Genomic DNA, 15,124 nt, shown 5'->3' on the forward strand with positions numbered 1-15,124 from the left:
TCACATTATAACTGGGCAGTTCCTACCCTCAGCTACCAGCCTTTCCTTATAGGCTTTATAAGTTGTTTTCATGCACTCTGAAAACTCTCGTAAAACAGTCATGATGAAGCATTTACGTTGAAACATGTCACTTCTTGGTACAGAAATGTCTGGTTTGGATGTGTTGTGATATCTGAGGTCGTCAAGCCGTTTTATGATAGTACCAATATCTGTTTGGTTATTTCTGAATTCATAGACCTTCTCAAAATGTGCCCGGATGATTGAGATGTTCTCTGATGCTTGCTGGCCTGGGGTGAAACATGGTAGTAGACATTTTTCCATTGTTGAATTTTGCAACTTAGGCTCTTCCTTCTTCTGTGGAAAGAGGAGGAGAAATGGCAAGCATTAGGTTTGCAGTAACACGAGATCCTAACAGCTTATATGCAGGTGCTACTCTGTGACCTACCTGGCTCATGCGTGATTTAATTGTGAGGCTGTGGCCATCACTAGCTCCATATACAAGGAGAAACTAGGACTCAGTTGGTTTACAGAGCCCAACCAGGATCAAGTGACAGACACAGCACTCCCACCCAGGTCTGGCCATGGTCTCAAGCCTGTGTTTACAAGTCTACTGCTTCCTCTTCCTCTTGTGCCCCACCTGCTGAGGACTCCACAGCCTTCTGCAATGTGCTCTTAGGCGCTCAGCGCTTGCAAGGTGGGGATAGCAGTGTATCCGTATGTATGCGCCAGCTTCCTGCTCTTTATGCCTCTATGTGAACACCATGTGTCTCTCCCTGACAGAGGAGGTGTATGCTTGCCTAGGAAAGACTTGGAGATGCTAGGGAGAGTTTCCCAAACAAACCAAGGGTTTGGACCCTCTCCCTCCCCTTCATCTTCCTAAAGCCTAACAGCTTTTGGGTTGGACCAAAGGCTCAAGAGATCTCGTGGACCTAGTTGGCTGGGCACATCTGCCTTTGCATCTATCAAAGTTAACGCTAAAGCTTAAATGCCAGAGTAGATGGAAAAGCAATGTCATTTTCACAACTGTTTCCAAATTCTGGCATTTCTTTATTTAATCAAAGTTATTTAAGAGGGCCTGCCTTAATCACAGCCCTGAGAAAAAGGAGTTTTTACGTTTCTCTGGTCTCATGCATTACTCCTCACAGGATGAGCTCAACAGAGATCCTTCTATCAGGCAAGCATATGTGCATATGGATGCCTAAGTTAGACACCAGGAGACCCACAAGAGGGTTTAATGCATTGCATTTGCTGAGACATCCCTTGCAGCTTAGATTGGGTCTCACTCCTAGGGGACACCTGAATGCAAGATGGATCTTCTCTAAGGACATGCTTCAGAGGCTGGAAAGCTCATTTCATAGTATTGAGAACCAAACAGGATTGAGATACAGAAGCTACAAGCATATCCTGTAGTATATAAGAAATTCCTCCGGTTTTCACTCTCTGGGCAAACTTCTGTCTCTGCCTCTTTTTCACGAACATTCCACCTTAGCCTGTCTGATCTTTCCCCATCCCTTCCTGGCCTCCACAACTGGCTTCAAATCTGGAAAGAGTAACTGCTTCTGGTGTAATCGAAAGCATTTTAAAGAAATAGTTTGGAAAAGAAATTTCTAGGGCACTTACATAATCTTTGAAAACATTCTCAGACTCGGATTCTAAATTCTTGAGTATCTGCCTCACATCACATGGTAGCACTGTACCGATGGGTGATGTGTGGATGGACAGCCAGGTTCCCATACAGCAGAGCAGCACCAGGGCAGGCTTCGTGGGTCCTGGGAACAGAAAGCGAAGCAGTGGATCAGACACCCCTGCTCACCCCAGCTTCAATCACAGAAGCCTTTGTCAAGCAACCACCGGGTAGAGCCTTTCCAGACTCTTCCTCCCTGGAGAGATAAGACCAGGCCAGAGATACAGTGAGCACCAGGGCCATGTATGTACCTGTACGGGAGACCATGATGATACAGGAGGCAAGGCCTGCTTTGCCAGTGGCCTCTGAAGCCAGATGTGTTCGCCATGGCCACCAGGAGATATATAAAGGATCAGCATGAGGAAGAGGAGCAACCAAAGTCCCCGCCCATGGCAAAATCATTGCTCAGCTTTTCTCCAGAAAACACCTTCAAATTTTTGAGAGCCAAGGCTGGGTGAAAGCAGGCTGGAAGGAAATGCTGAGGTTACCCTCAAGGCAGGCAGAGGCCTGACTCAGTCTCTCACACACTCACACACTCTCACACACTGCACAGGAAGGCACACACATCTTGGCCATTTCTTCTTAGAAAGAACTTGTTGTTTTGACTAGAGGAAATTTTAAAGGCTAGAGTTGAAAGATACAACCGCCAAGGAACAAGTGACTTACAGGAGGCAAGGGTCAGTGCACCACAGGAAATTTCTGGGGTCATTCCAAGTGTGTGTAGGCACAAAACAGTCTCATGGCATCACAAGTGGGAGCAGATATGGAAGATCTGGTGTGAGATTTGCAGCCTGGGTTATCTCCGGAAATTTCTAAAGCATGCCCATGCCAGAAAGCGGGGATGGCTCTGATAACCACTGTGAACAGGTTGAGTCAATGCTTTAGCATCCCTCTGCATGGTCTTGGACATCCCTGGAATCTCACCTGTGCCTTTGAGAGCCCATATCCTAGAACCAGAGTTCTTTGTTAAAACCAGGCATGGTGATATGTGCCCATAATCCCAGTACCTGGGAGACAAAGGCTGCAGGATGATGAATGGAAGGCTAACTAAGCCACATAGCAAGACCCTGTCACAAAAGTTTTTAAAAAATTAATTAATTAAAAAGACTTGTTTGCCGGGTGACGGTGGCTCATGCCTATAATCCTAGCTACTCAGGAGGCAGAGATCTGGAGGATTGAGATTTGAAACCAGCCTGGGCAAATAGTTTTCGAGACCCCATCTCGAAAAAACCCATCACAAAAAGGGTTGTGGAGTGGCTCAAGGTGTAGGCCCTGAGTTCAAACCGTAGTACTGGGGAAAAAAAAAAAAAAGACTTGTTTGTTGGGCTGGGTATGGAGCTCAGTGGTAGCCCACACATGGCTGTAGGTTCCATCCCCAGTACCTCAAAAAATTTTTTGTTGAAAGCATTTATTCCTATGTTTTTCTTGTACTGCTGAGGATTAAACCCAGGGCCTTGCACATGATTGGCTAGCACTCTACCACTTTGGTTATATCTCCAGACTTTCTGTTTATATTTTGTTTTTGAGATAGGGTCTCAATAACCTTGCCCAGGCTGTCTTCAAACTCTCCATCCTCCTGCCTCTGCCTCCTGAGTAGCTGAGATTATAGGTGTGGCCACCACACCAGGCTCATTTATTTCTGTTTTGAGTGCTGGCTTTGACCAGGTCCTCTTCTAAGACCTCAGGAGTGGCAGCAAACAAGTAAGACAAGGTCCCTGCCCTTACGGACCAAGTGCTCTAGTGGGCAAGGGGCTGCAATAAAAATCATGAATAAAAAAATAAATAACAAAGCACCCAGCAGCAAAAAACTACAAAGTAAAAACTACATTAAGAGAAGGATAGGTGAGGTGTCACAAAGTCTGTCCCAGGCAACATGTATATTGAGATCTAAAGCATGAGGAGCGGCATGGGAAGATCCGGGGAAAGGGTGTTCCAAGCGGAGTGAAGGCTGCTGCAAAGTCCTCAGACAGAAGAGCTTGGTGCTTTTCCAGGATCAGGAAGAAGGTGGCGGTAGCTGGAGTGAAGTGAGAAGGGCAGGGTGGTGAAAATGTGGGCAGACACCATCTCACAGAGGGCCTTTCTTCCAAATGAGATGAACCACCAGCAGATAGCTTTTGATAGGGAAATGCAGGGTCCAGCATAATTTAAAAAGAGAAAAAGTTAGGCTGCCAGAACAGGCATTGTGCCTATAATCCTAGTTACTTGGGAGGTAGAGATTGGGAGGATCACAGTTTGAGGTTAGGCCAGGCAAAAAAAGTTCTCAAGCCCCCATCTCAACCAATTTAAAAAACTGGGCGTGGTGGCATACCTGTCATCACAGCTAGGCAGGAGGTCACAGGCAGGAGGATTGCAATTCAAGGCCAGCCCTGGCAAAAACAAAACACTGTTTCTGAAAAAATAACTAAAACAAAAGATCTGGGGACATGGCTCAAGTAGTAGAGTGCCTTGCCTCACAAGCACAAGGCCCTGAGTTCAAACCCCAGTATTGAGTTCAAAGCCCAGGCTGCTGAATAGAGAAAGAAAGTGGGAATCTGAGATGGAAGAAAAGGACCAGTGAGGAGGTTGTGCAGCTCTCCTGGTGAGGGAGAATGACAGCTTGGACCAGGGCAGAGTGGATGGAGAGATGGAGGCTACAAACGTGGCTGATGGACTAATAATGGAAGTGAACGAAAGAGATGAACAAGGATGACTCTTAGGATTTTGATTAAGCAACTGGGTAGATGATGTGTAATAACAAAAGACAGGAAATCAAGAGTCCTGTTGGGAAGAGTTCAGTTCTATATTGCTAGTGGACATCTCTTCAGTGGCAAATGAGCTTTAGGATTGAGTCCAGAGATCAGAGATGTGGTCAGGTCTGGCCAGTCCATAGACCCCAAGATGCACACAGAGGAGACAAAGCCAGGAACCCCCTGCCACCTGCAATCCTAAGCTCTCCCTCCATCTTCTCTTCTCTTCTGTCTTATCCATCCTTCTTGACAGAGTAGTCTGCTCTCCCGTTTTCCTCACTGAATCATCATAAAATGACTTCCACCCCAACAACTTAATCCAATCCTCTAGCAAAGTCTGTGGTGGGCAGGACTTTTATCCAATGATGCTTATTTCCATAACTGTGTTACATTACAGGGCAAAGGGACTTTGTAGAGTTAATCAAGCTTTCGAGTAAGTTGACTTTAAGCTATGGAGACTATTCTGCATTACCTGAGTGGGCCTAATGTACTCAGATGATCTTCAGGGATGGGTTGTAGCTCAGCACAGAGCACTTATCTAGCATGTGCAAGGCTCTGGGTTCAATATCTAAATGCCTAGCAGAAAAAAAAGAGGAGAAAGGAAGGCAGAAGAAAAAGAGTTCAAGCATGAGAAGGGCTCAGCTACTACTGCAAACTTGAAGATGGAGGAGCCATGTGGAAAGTGTGGAAGGAAACAAATTTAGCCAACAGCCAGTGAGCCTGGGAGGGCATTTTCTGAGTGTGTGGTGCATTGGATCAAACCCTAGTCCTTGTACTTGCTGAGTAAGTACTCTGTCACTGAGCTACAGCTCAGCCCCTGGAAGAGGATCTTAAGCTACAGTTAACATTATTCCCAGCCATACTTTCATTCTAGCACACGACCCTAAGCAAAGAATCTTTCCACAGCATGCTGGACTGCTCACCTACAGAAACAAAATTTGTGGGCTTTGTTGTTTGGTTTTGTTATTGTTATTTAGACAGGGTCTTGCTATGTAGCCCAGCCTGGCCTCAGAACTCACAATCTTCCTGCCTCAGTCTCCTTAGTGCTAGAGTTACAGGTTTGTGCCACCACACCCAGCAAATCTGTGGTTTTTTAAACTTCTAAGTTTCTCGTATTTGTTACCGCAGCAGCAGAGAACAAATACAGTCCCTCATGACCTCATTTTGCCGCCTTACTGGGTTCTGAAAAGCCTTCATTTTACATGATCCTTCATGGCATGTCATAACACCAACCACTTCCACTTTTTTAAAAACCTCAAAAACCTCTTTCCTTTTTCTTTTTGTGGTGGTACTAGGATTTGAACTCAGGGCCTCACACTTGCTAGGCAGATGCTCTACCACTTGAGCCCCTCTATTACAGATGTGAGCCACCAGCACCTGGCTAAAAACCTCTTTGTCTTGTCTGTCTGTAGCAACGTTATCTTGACATGTTCTGTCCTTCTGACAGCGCCTTCTGTCCTTCTGACAGCATCTTCTCAGTGTTCTAGGCTATGCATCTGCTTACTCTTTATGGATATATCTCTAAAGCCTCCACCCTTAACAGCAATTCCATATGCTTTAGTGTCACCCACAATGTCCCACTTGTACTTCAAACCCAACATGCCCGAAAGGTGAGGATCTGTGGAGATGAAGAGGTGTGGATGGTCTGGGAAAACATAAAGAGGTAAAATTCACAAGAGTTGGCAATTGACTGGACTTAGCTGAATGTGTTGTCCTGAATTGAGGACAACATCTAGGTTTCTGATTAGGACAACTGGATGGATGGTGGTACTATGAACAGAGAGGATCCCAGGGGCTCAAGGAAAGTGATGAACTCAGCTTTTGACACAGTGCAGTGGAAGGTGTCATGCAACACTTGGGTGAAAATGTACAACAGGTCATTGGACTTTTGGATTTAGAGTCTGAAGGAAGGAACTGGAGGTATAAATTTGGGTGCTATCAATATATTGTGGTTGATAAAACTGTATTCCTCCAAGAGATGACCACTGTGAGAAGTAGAAGTCAAGAGTGGAGTCTTAGGACTTTCTTCCATTCATGGAACAGGAAGAGTAAGACAATTTAGCCTATAGTTCTAGAAGGCACATTGAGGAAGAAAAGTACCAGAAAAAGCAAGTTGTCATGGAATAAGACAAGAAGTGTTTTTTCAAGAAAGAGGAAATGGTTGGTGTTTTCGTAAGCCTTGAAGAGGTCAAGAAGATAAGGCTGATGAGATTCACTGGGTTTGCAAACATGAGATCACAGACACTGTACTAGGGAACTTCTAATCAATTGTTGGGGTGGAAGTCACATTATGGTGGGTTGAATGGTGAGGAAAAGGTGAGAGTGGACCACTGTCAAGAAGTGTGGATGAGAAAGAAGAGAGAAAGAGAGAGAGAGTTGTGGCTGAAGGGAGAAGTGGGAGTGAGGGTGGTAGGGGGTTTCTGACTATGCCCTTCTATTGTGTATCTTCATCTCATCCAGAAACTATGGGAAAGTCTGAATAAACCCTCAGGCTTCATTTTCTTTTTGTAACTTGCTTTTAGTTGACTTTAAAACTCACTTTGGATGTCATGCATCTGATCTCTGTATTGTCAATCTCCTGTACCTCTGCTGTAGGGAAATCTGACATGTGGGTCATGATGGTAACAGTTGCCCATATTACTTTTCAGGGACATAAATGCTGTTTTTCTTGTTATTGCTGTTGGTTGTTTTGCTGGATTTGGTTTTGGTTTTTTAAAACAGGGTCTCTCTATGTAGCCCAGGTTAGCCTCAGACTCACAGTCCTTCCATCTCTCAGTTTCCTGAAAGCTGGGATCACAGGCCTGCACCTGGCTTTAAAGGCCATTTTTGTCAAAATCACCAACTCTTCATTTGGGTCTGCACAGGTGTCTTATGGGTGACCCATTGACCTCCAAATTCAGACTGTGCTAATTTTCTGACCATGAGTCCCTTGAAGAGCCATGAAGGTTAATTATACATACAGACCACCAATTACTTCACCTCCAGTCACCTGTTCCCATGCCTTATGTCACCTTGCTTCTTTATCCCATAAATATCCCAAACCCTAGCCCCAGGGGACAGATTTGAGACTGAGGTCTCCAATCTTCATACTTAGCAATTTTGCACACAAACAAACAAAACCCAGTCTTTTTAAAACTCTTTTTTTTCACTGATTGATCCACTGTGAAGTTGGCACATGGGCCTGGTTCAATAATACTCTTTGAGCTGCTGACTCCCATTCATGGCTGATTTGACATTGAACAGATGCTCACTGGCATCTCTAACTCTCTCCAATGGGAATCATGACTTCTCCTCTCCAGGCTTCTCTTCCCTTGCTGCTCACCAACTATCCAGCTGGTAACCATAATCCCAGGAGACATCTGTGGCACATCTCAATTTATTTGTGTCACGATGGAGTCCTGGGCATTTATTTTATTTTTTCAAAGAACAAATGGCCATCTAAAAAGATGACTTATTTCCCAGTTTTGAACATTTTTCTAATAGTCATAAAGTTGTTTCAAAATAGAACAGTCAAAAAGAATGATAGATAGATGTCTTCCACGGGGGGGGGGGGGTAGCTTTTGGAAGGATTGCAATTTTTAGTTGAAATTCCTCAAGATTAAAAATGTTCATTGTTCTAAAAGTGCTGTTAGGAGGAGGAAAAGACAAGCCTGTGCTGGAGAACATTTGCAAATCAGACAAAGAACTTTGAACAAAATATATGAAGAATGCTTAAAACTCAATTTTATGGAGCTGACAATGGTTTCTTAGGAATGACAACAAAAGTACAAGCATCTGAAGAAAAAATAAATAAATTATACTTCATCAAAATTAAAAACTTGTTAACTATAATATATTGTAAGAACTTTTGCAAATGTCACAGTGTACCCCCAGCACAACAACAATTTTTTAAAAAATTAAAAACTTGTGCCAGGTTCTAGTGGCTCAGGTCTGTAATCCCATCTACTCAGGAGGCAGAGATCAGGAGGATGGAGGTTCAAAGCCAGCCTGGGCAAATAGTTTGCAAGAACTTATATTGAAAATACTCAACACAAACAAGGGCTGGTGGAGTGTCTCATATGGTAGAGCGCCTGCCTATCAAGTGTGAGTCCTTGAGTTCAAACCCCAGTGCCACCAAAAAAAAAAAAAAAAAAGAAATTAAAAACTTGTGTGGGGGTTGGAGTGTAGCTCAGTGGTAGAGCACTTGCCTAGCAAGTGCAAGGCCCTGAGTTAGATCCCCAGCACTGAAAAAAGAAAGAGAATGAAAGAAAAGAGGAAAGGAAGATCCATAGATTAGCAGCAAATATTTGGCAGTCATTCAGTCATCTATAGGAAAAGAGGCTACTATCCAGAGTATATTAAGAGCTCTTACAACTCAACAATAAAAGGACAAGTAACCAATTAAAAATACTCAAAGAATTTGAATAGCTTTCTCCAAAGAAGAGCTACATGAAAAGATGCTCAATATCATTAGTCAGGCATTAGAGAAATGTAAATAAAATGCAATGAGACAGTTTCACATCTACTAAGATGGCTATATAATAAAAACTGTTGTGAATATGGAAAAATTGGAACCCTCATAGTTATGATGTGAATATAAAATGGTGTAGCCAACATGGAAAACAGTTTGGCAGTTCCACAACATATTAAATATATAGTTACCAAATGGCCTGGCATTTCTGTTCCTTGGTATATACTCCAAAAAAATGAAAGCATAAGTTTACACAAAAACTTGTTGGTGGCTCACGCCTGTAATCCTAGCAACTCAGAAGGCAGAGATCAGGAGGATCATGGTTTGAAGTCAGCCCAGCAAATAGTTCAAGAGACCGTAGGTCAAAAAAACCCATCACAAAAAAAAAGGCTGATGGAGTGGCTCAAGGTATAGGCCCTGAGTTCAAAGTCCAGTACTGCAAAACAAAACAAAAAACTGTACACCAATGTTCATAGCAGTATTATTCATAGATAGCCAAGAGTGGAAACAATCCAAATGTCCATTCACTGGTGAATGGATGAATGGAATGTGACCTATCCATACAAGGAATATTATTCAGCTACATAAGGTATTTAAGCACTGACACATGCTACAATATGGATGAACCTTGAAAAGATTACACTATAAAAGAAGCTAGGCACAAAAGGACAAATATGGCTGGTAATGCCACCTCTATAAAAATATCTAGGGCTGGTGAAGTGCTCTCAAGTGATAGAGCACCTGCCTAGCAAGCATGAGGCCCTGAGTTCAAACCCCAGAACTATGACAAAAAAAAAAAAAAATCTAGAACTAGTCAAATCTGTAACGACAGAAAGCATATTAAATGGCTGCCAGAGGCTGAGGATGGAATGGAGTTTGATTGCCTGATGGGTATCAGATTCCTAGTAGGTTGAAGAAAACTGTTGATCACTGTGATAAAAATGATATTACAGTGATAGTTATACTAAGAATACAGTTGCATTGTGAATATACTAAAACCCACAGAATTTACACATTAAATTGGTGAGTTTTGTGGTATGCGAATGATAATCTCAGCAAAGATGTTGCATTTCCCAGTTCAGGGACTCATCTTCTCCCATTAATTTCCCAAACCACTGCCCAGGAGCCCTAACTGAGTGGCCATGCTTTGCGGGGAGGAAAGACAAGACTGGCTTAGTTTCAAATGGAGTCTCAGGGCTGAAACAGTCACACAGGTAGACAGTGATGACCGGGAGACAGAGAAGTCCACACCGGAATCCCGGCTCGAGTTTCAGGATGTTTGACCTTGGGTTTTCTCCTTTCTAGATATGCCAAATAGAGATAATCAGCACTTTCCACGAAGAGTCCTTGGGAGGAGAAAAAGAGCTCTTGGCAAGCGCTCAAAACCTGTGGGATGCTGCAGCAGTCTGGTGGGCCCCACGTATTATGATTATCTTTTTTTTTTTTCGGTACTGGGGTTCGAACTTGAGCCACTACTCCACCACTCCACCAGCCTTTTTTTTTTTTAATGAGGGTTTTTTCGAGATAGGGTCTCATGAACTATTTGCCTGGGGCTGGCAAATCCTCCAGGTCTCTGCCCTCCTGAGTAGCTAGGATTACAGGCCTGAGCCACCGGTGCCTGGCTCATTATCCCATTTTTATAGAAGAGGTCGGTAGAGGATACCCATGGGGGTGGGGAAGGGCTGAGCCGGGATCTCTGATCACATTCCAGGCGGGAGACTTTTCCTTCCAGGAAAGTTGGCCCATCAGGAGAAACTGAGCAGCCTTTTGCTCCTGCAGCTCAGCTCGAGCACTTGCCCGGCCCTGGCGGTTGCCTAGCAGCAGGGACCGCGCGTGCGTCAGGTGGTTGCCTAGCAGCGGGAGCCGAGGCCGGAGCATGGCCGCGAGCTCTTCGAGCATCAGCGAGCGAGTGAGCGAGAGCGCGCCCGGGACCGTGAGCGCGGCTGTGCGCGAGCACCTGCGGCAGCTGTGTCTGCGCGAGTTCCCGTGCGGCACCGGCAGCTGGGTGCGGGCGCCCGGGGGACTGAGGGACGCGCCAGGTGGATGGGAAAGACTCAGGGGCCGGGATGGGGCTCCCCAGCCACACACACTGAGCCGCCAGGGGCTTACTGGAGCCGCAGGACAGGTTGAGGGGCCTGGCTGAGAGCTAGATGAGTGTGTCAAGGGGGTTGGTTCCCTGTGAGACAAACGGTTCCCAGACCCAGGAACTGGCTGATTGCCACACCTGAGAGGAGGTTTGGATCTGAGCATTTCTAGAGCGTCTGACTTGGGGGCTAGAGGCAGCCCAGTGGGACTGAAGGAATGGGTGGGCTGGGCCCCCACCTGGGCCTGAGGCCAGTGACTCAGTGTAATGCAAGTCTCCTGCTGAGACCCTTCCGAGCACATCAGGCTGACCTGGACCAGGCCTTTTACTAGCCTAGAGACACCCTGCACCCCAGACTTCCAGACACCAGGCTTCTTTGGGTCAGAAGAGCTTTGGATTGGGCAAAGAATTTGTCAATTGGGAGCTCTGGAGCACTGCATGATAACCCCAGCCATGTGGGAGATGGTTCCCCACAGCTTCTGAGGCGTTTGGGCTGGTGGACCTGCTCTTCTGAGGAATGGGCCAGGGCTTCTTGTCTCTGAAATCCAGGTCCTCCTGTAGCTATACCTAGAGAGGAGCCTGACAGCACTCAGAAAGACTTGGGCACTGAATGGCTCAGCTCTGCTTCCCCAGCTGAGAGGAAGCAGGAAATACAGCAAAGAGCGAAGTTGTCACGGTTTAAAGAAAAGTCTGGCTTTGCTTCCCATGAAGGTCCTTTTCGCTCTTATTTCAATCTGTACACCCATTCTGCAGATGGACCCTGCTCAGGGGTTGCCCAGGGTCGAGTCAAGGAGCATGACATTTAGACCCAGAGGCTCATCAGATGTATTTAAGAATGTCTTGAGAGGACTGATTGGGGATGATGGTTTTGGCTGGTGCCCAGCACCTCTTGCACACTCTGTGCTAAGGAGTACAGCAAAGCTGGAGTTCTCTCTTTATAGGAAAACAGACACCAGTCAGGGAAATAATTCATCTCTTTAGTCAACAGATGTCAGTTGAGCACCTGCTAAATGCTAGGCACTGTTTCAAAATTGTATCTAGACTGGGAGTGTAGGGTCAGTGGTGGAGTGCTTGCCTTATGTGAAGGAATAGATGGGGCTCTGGGTTCTATCCTCCACCCCCACACACAAAATCTAAAAAGACTTATCTCAACAACCACCTAGAGGAAGGTGTAGGAGAGAATAAATTCCAGGAACAAACTCTTATCTCCCACTTTCTTAATCTAGAGTTTTGGATGTGTCTTTCAGCCTTCCCACCTTTTCAGAAAAATTTCCCTGGATTAATTAATTATATCCCCCAGATTGCCTGTTGAGCCTCCTGGTTTGTAGTAACATGCCTTTGCATAAATGTGTCATATGTAATCTTTTACTTTGCATGCTCAAGGTTCCCACCTCCAGATAAACTGTAGGCAGGAACTGGTCCTCTTAATTATCTTGTATCTTCCCTTACCTATCGTTACATCCATAGCTATCATTAGTCACAGTTACCCAGATTTCTTAATTCTTTTTCCCCAGTCGTGTTTTGAGAGTTTTGACTCCTTAAGAGGGCTATGTCAAGGGGAGGGAGGATGAAGGAGAGCAGTGGAAGGGGTGAATTCAAGTATGATATATTTGATATATTATAAGAACCTTTGAAAATGCTACAATGTACCACCCCCAGCACAACAATAATAATAAAAAAAAGCACTATGTCAGACCCAGAGAAGTTTTCTACCTCTACCACTGCAGAATAAGTCAAGATTTCTTCCTCAAACATGGCGAACCTGGAAGGAGCTAGTCCCTAGGGAAGAGGAGACAGTGAGCCCTGGGGAGGAGACTGTAGAGGACCTGCTGGACCTGGTGCGCAGTCCCCACTCACCATGGGGTCTGCTGAAGGACTCCAGTGCCGAGGACCGTTTTCTGAGAGAACTGGCCATCCAAAATCCACTGATGCTCAAAGACACCTTCTTTTACTCCTACTTCCGGTCCCTGAGGGTGGTAGACAAGAAGGTGAGTGCTGGGAGCGGGTATCGGAATATCGGAATGTGGATGTGAGTGGAGTCTGAGGCTGAGGCCAATCCTGTCTTCTGTTCAGTTGAGCTTACCAGCATGTCCAGCAAAGCAGGCTTCCCAGCCATTCTTTGTTATGTATCTTCCCCCTTTGGCCCTTGGAGGGAGTCCATGCTGCATCTGCTACAGCTGAGTCCTGGCCTACCGTGGGCCCTCCTGGGTACTAATAAAGACCTTTCCAAGGGTCCACATTGATTTTTATTCACTCAGACCATGAAGACAGGGGCTGGGGATGCTGACATAGTGCTAACTGTGTTCATTTCCATTACTAAAAAACCTTCTTTGCTTGAACAACAACAGAACCCAAAAGTTGCAAGGATACTTGACTTCATCCTTCCTGGCCTTTGCTTCCTTTTCCAGAGAAACTAAGAGATAACACAGTGCTACAGGATGAGTATGGTGCCTGGGACTTTCCCAGCGTTATCACTGAAAGTTTTGTCTCAGGAAGCCCCTCCATCCTGGGCAAACTGGCAGAGTTGGCCACTTTGGGGAAGAGAGGCCCAGCCAGGAAGGGCTCCTGATGTCCTTCAGGGCACAGGGAACTGAAGATTCATGGGGAGGGTGCAGAGGCTTCTGGTCGGCCCTTGCTCTGTATAAACCTGAGTGACTTCGAAAGGCCTTCACTGACTTCAGGGCCAGGCAGGCAGTAGGGTCCAGGATTCAATGTGACTCTGGGGTCGGCAACAAAGAAGATGGGTTCCTGCCCTCCCAAGAACCTCACTATGCAATGAGGACATAGGACACTGACATGGAAGTCCTGCAATGCCTGCCAGAGAAGAGGGGTGAGGTTGGAAAAGACCCTTGAATCCCACAGAACCATGAAGTGTGGGAAAGGCTCACAGGAGGTTAGTGGGACTGGGAAGCCACTAGGAATAGATACACTATGTCACGTGTCCTTATGTAGGCTTCGTTTCTGCTCCAGTGCTGCCTGGCCCACTAGAACCTCTAGCCTCTTCATTTCTGTTCCAGGTAAGCATAGTGGATAAAGAGCTCCTGAAATTTCTAAAGCTTGAGGAGTTGATCCTGAGTGCCAATCAAATCAAGGAAGTTGATGCAGCTAATTTACCTCCAACACTCAAGGTACAGGAGTTCCTGCTCCATTTAGGGTCTTTGAGCCAGTGCCCCCAGACAGCCTTCCCCTAGCCTGCCCTGAACAGGTTTGGCCAGGGTCACTATGAGCTAAACCCAGCCCCAGGCTTTTAAAACAGACTGTGTTCCTCAAAAAATAAACATAAGGCAGGCATGGTGTTACATGCCTATAGTCCCAGTACTCAGGAGGCTGAGGCAGGAGGATCTTGAGTTCAAGGTCACCCTGAGCTACATAGAAGACCTAATTTCAAAAAAGAAAAAACAGAGTGAAATGTAGAATTCCCAGCAATTCACTTCCTGGGCGTGTACCCATAAGAACTAGAGGAGGAACTCGAAAAGATTCGTGTTTACAATGCTCACAGCAGCGCTGTTCACAACAGCCCAAAGTTGGGAACGACCCAGGTGTCTATAACCAGGCGAATGGACACAGTGAATGTGGCCTGTCAATGCAGTGGAATATTGTTCACCCATAAAAAAAAAAAGGACATTCTGAGAGTTGCTCTGACACAGATGAACCTAGAAAACATCATGCAAAGTGAAAGAGGCCAGACACAAAAGGACAAATCTTGTGATTACATGTGATGAAACCAACAGAAGCAAGTCCATAGTGACAGAGAGTCACTCTGATGAGAGGTCATCCAGTGCTGCGGGAAGGCAATGGGGAGGTGCTGCTCATTGGTTTCAGGGTTTCTGTTTGAGGTGGTGAAAAATTTTGGGAACAATAATGGTAATATAATATTAGGAATATGATTAATTCCACTGAGTTGCACACTTCAAAGTGGTTACAATGGCAAATTTATGTTATCTGTATGTTACCACACTTGAAAATTAGATGGAAAAAGGTAGGCCAGTTTTTATCATGAGTCTTCAGCTGAGCCCAGCAACACAACCCTCGTTTTATTAGATGCTGACGATAGCTGACCTAGTGGCAGAAGGGACTCCTAGGTCTGGCTCTGTGCCATGCTCAAGACAATGCCAGGCAAGGCCTTGCAAGAGACACATGGCCAGGGAGTAAACATCGGGTTTGTTCCTTGTTCCCTCTGG

General features: G+C 45.6%; 2 protein-coding genes across 2 annotated transcripts in view; one reads left to right on the top strand and one right to left on the bottom strand.

Annotated features, from left to right (window-relative positions):
- On the bottom strand, nucleotides 1-10,738 carry Il31 (interleukin 31). The gene is made up of 3 exons (XM_074060828.1): nucleotides 10,654-10,738; nucleotides 1,621-1,769; nucleotides 1-354 (listed from the first exon to the last, which is right to left on the bottom strand). The coding sequence occupies exons 1-3, from the start codon at nucleotides 10,736-10,738 to the stop codon at nucleotides 1-3; spliced, it is 588 nt and encodes a 195-aa protein (XP_073916929.1).
- The window catches only part of Lrrc43 (leucine rich repeat containing 43), an 18,197-nt gene continuing 13,802 nt past the window's right edge, over nucleotides 10,730-15,124 (top strand). The window contains exons 1-3 of the mRNA XM_020161068.2: nucleotides 10,730-10,865; nucleotides 12,671-12,931; nucleotides 13,961-14,071. Of these exons, the coding sequence (XP_020016657.2) occupies nucleotides 10,737-10,865; nucleotides 12,671-12,931; nucleotides 13,961-14,071 (501 nt within the window). The 5' untranslated portion in view covers nucleotides 10,730-10,736. The remainder of the gene's footprint in view (nucleotides 10,866-12,670; nucleotides 12,932-13,960; nucleotides 14,072-15,124) is intronic.

Source organism: Castor canadensis, chromosome 18 (genome assembly GCF_047511655.1).
Source record: "Castor canadensis chromosome 18, mCasCan1.hap1v2, whole genome shotgun sequence".
In the NCBI taxonomy this organism is placed as follows: Eukaryota; Metazoa; Chordata; class Mammalia; order Rodentia; family Castoridae; genus Castor; species Castor canadensis.

What these genes read in the sequence shown, in the direction of transcription:
- Il31 (XM_074060828.1), bottom strand. Translation starts at nt 10,738, where the DNA reads ATGCTCCGGCCTCGGCTCCCGCTGCTAGGCAACCACCTGACGCACGCG. An exon ending in CAACCGCCAGGGCCGGGCAA is followed by an intron (nt 1,770 to 10,653) that starts GTGCTCGAGCTG and finishes TTCTGTTCCCAG; the next exon opens with GACCCACGAAGCCTGCCCTG. An exon ending in AGAATGTTTTCAAAGATTAT is followed by an intron (nt 355 to 1,620) that starts GTAAGTGCCCTA and finishes CTCTTTCCACAG; the next exon opens with AAGAAGGAAGAGCCTAAGTT.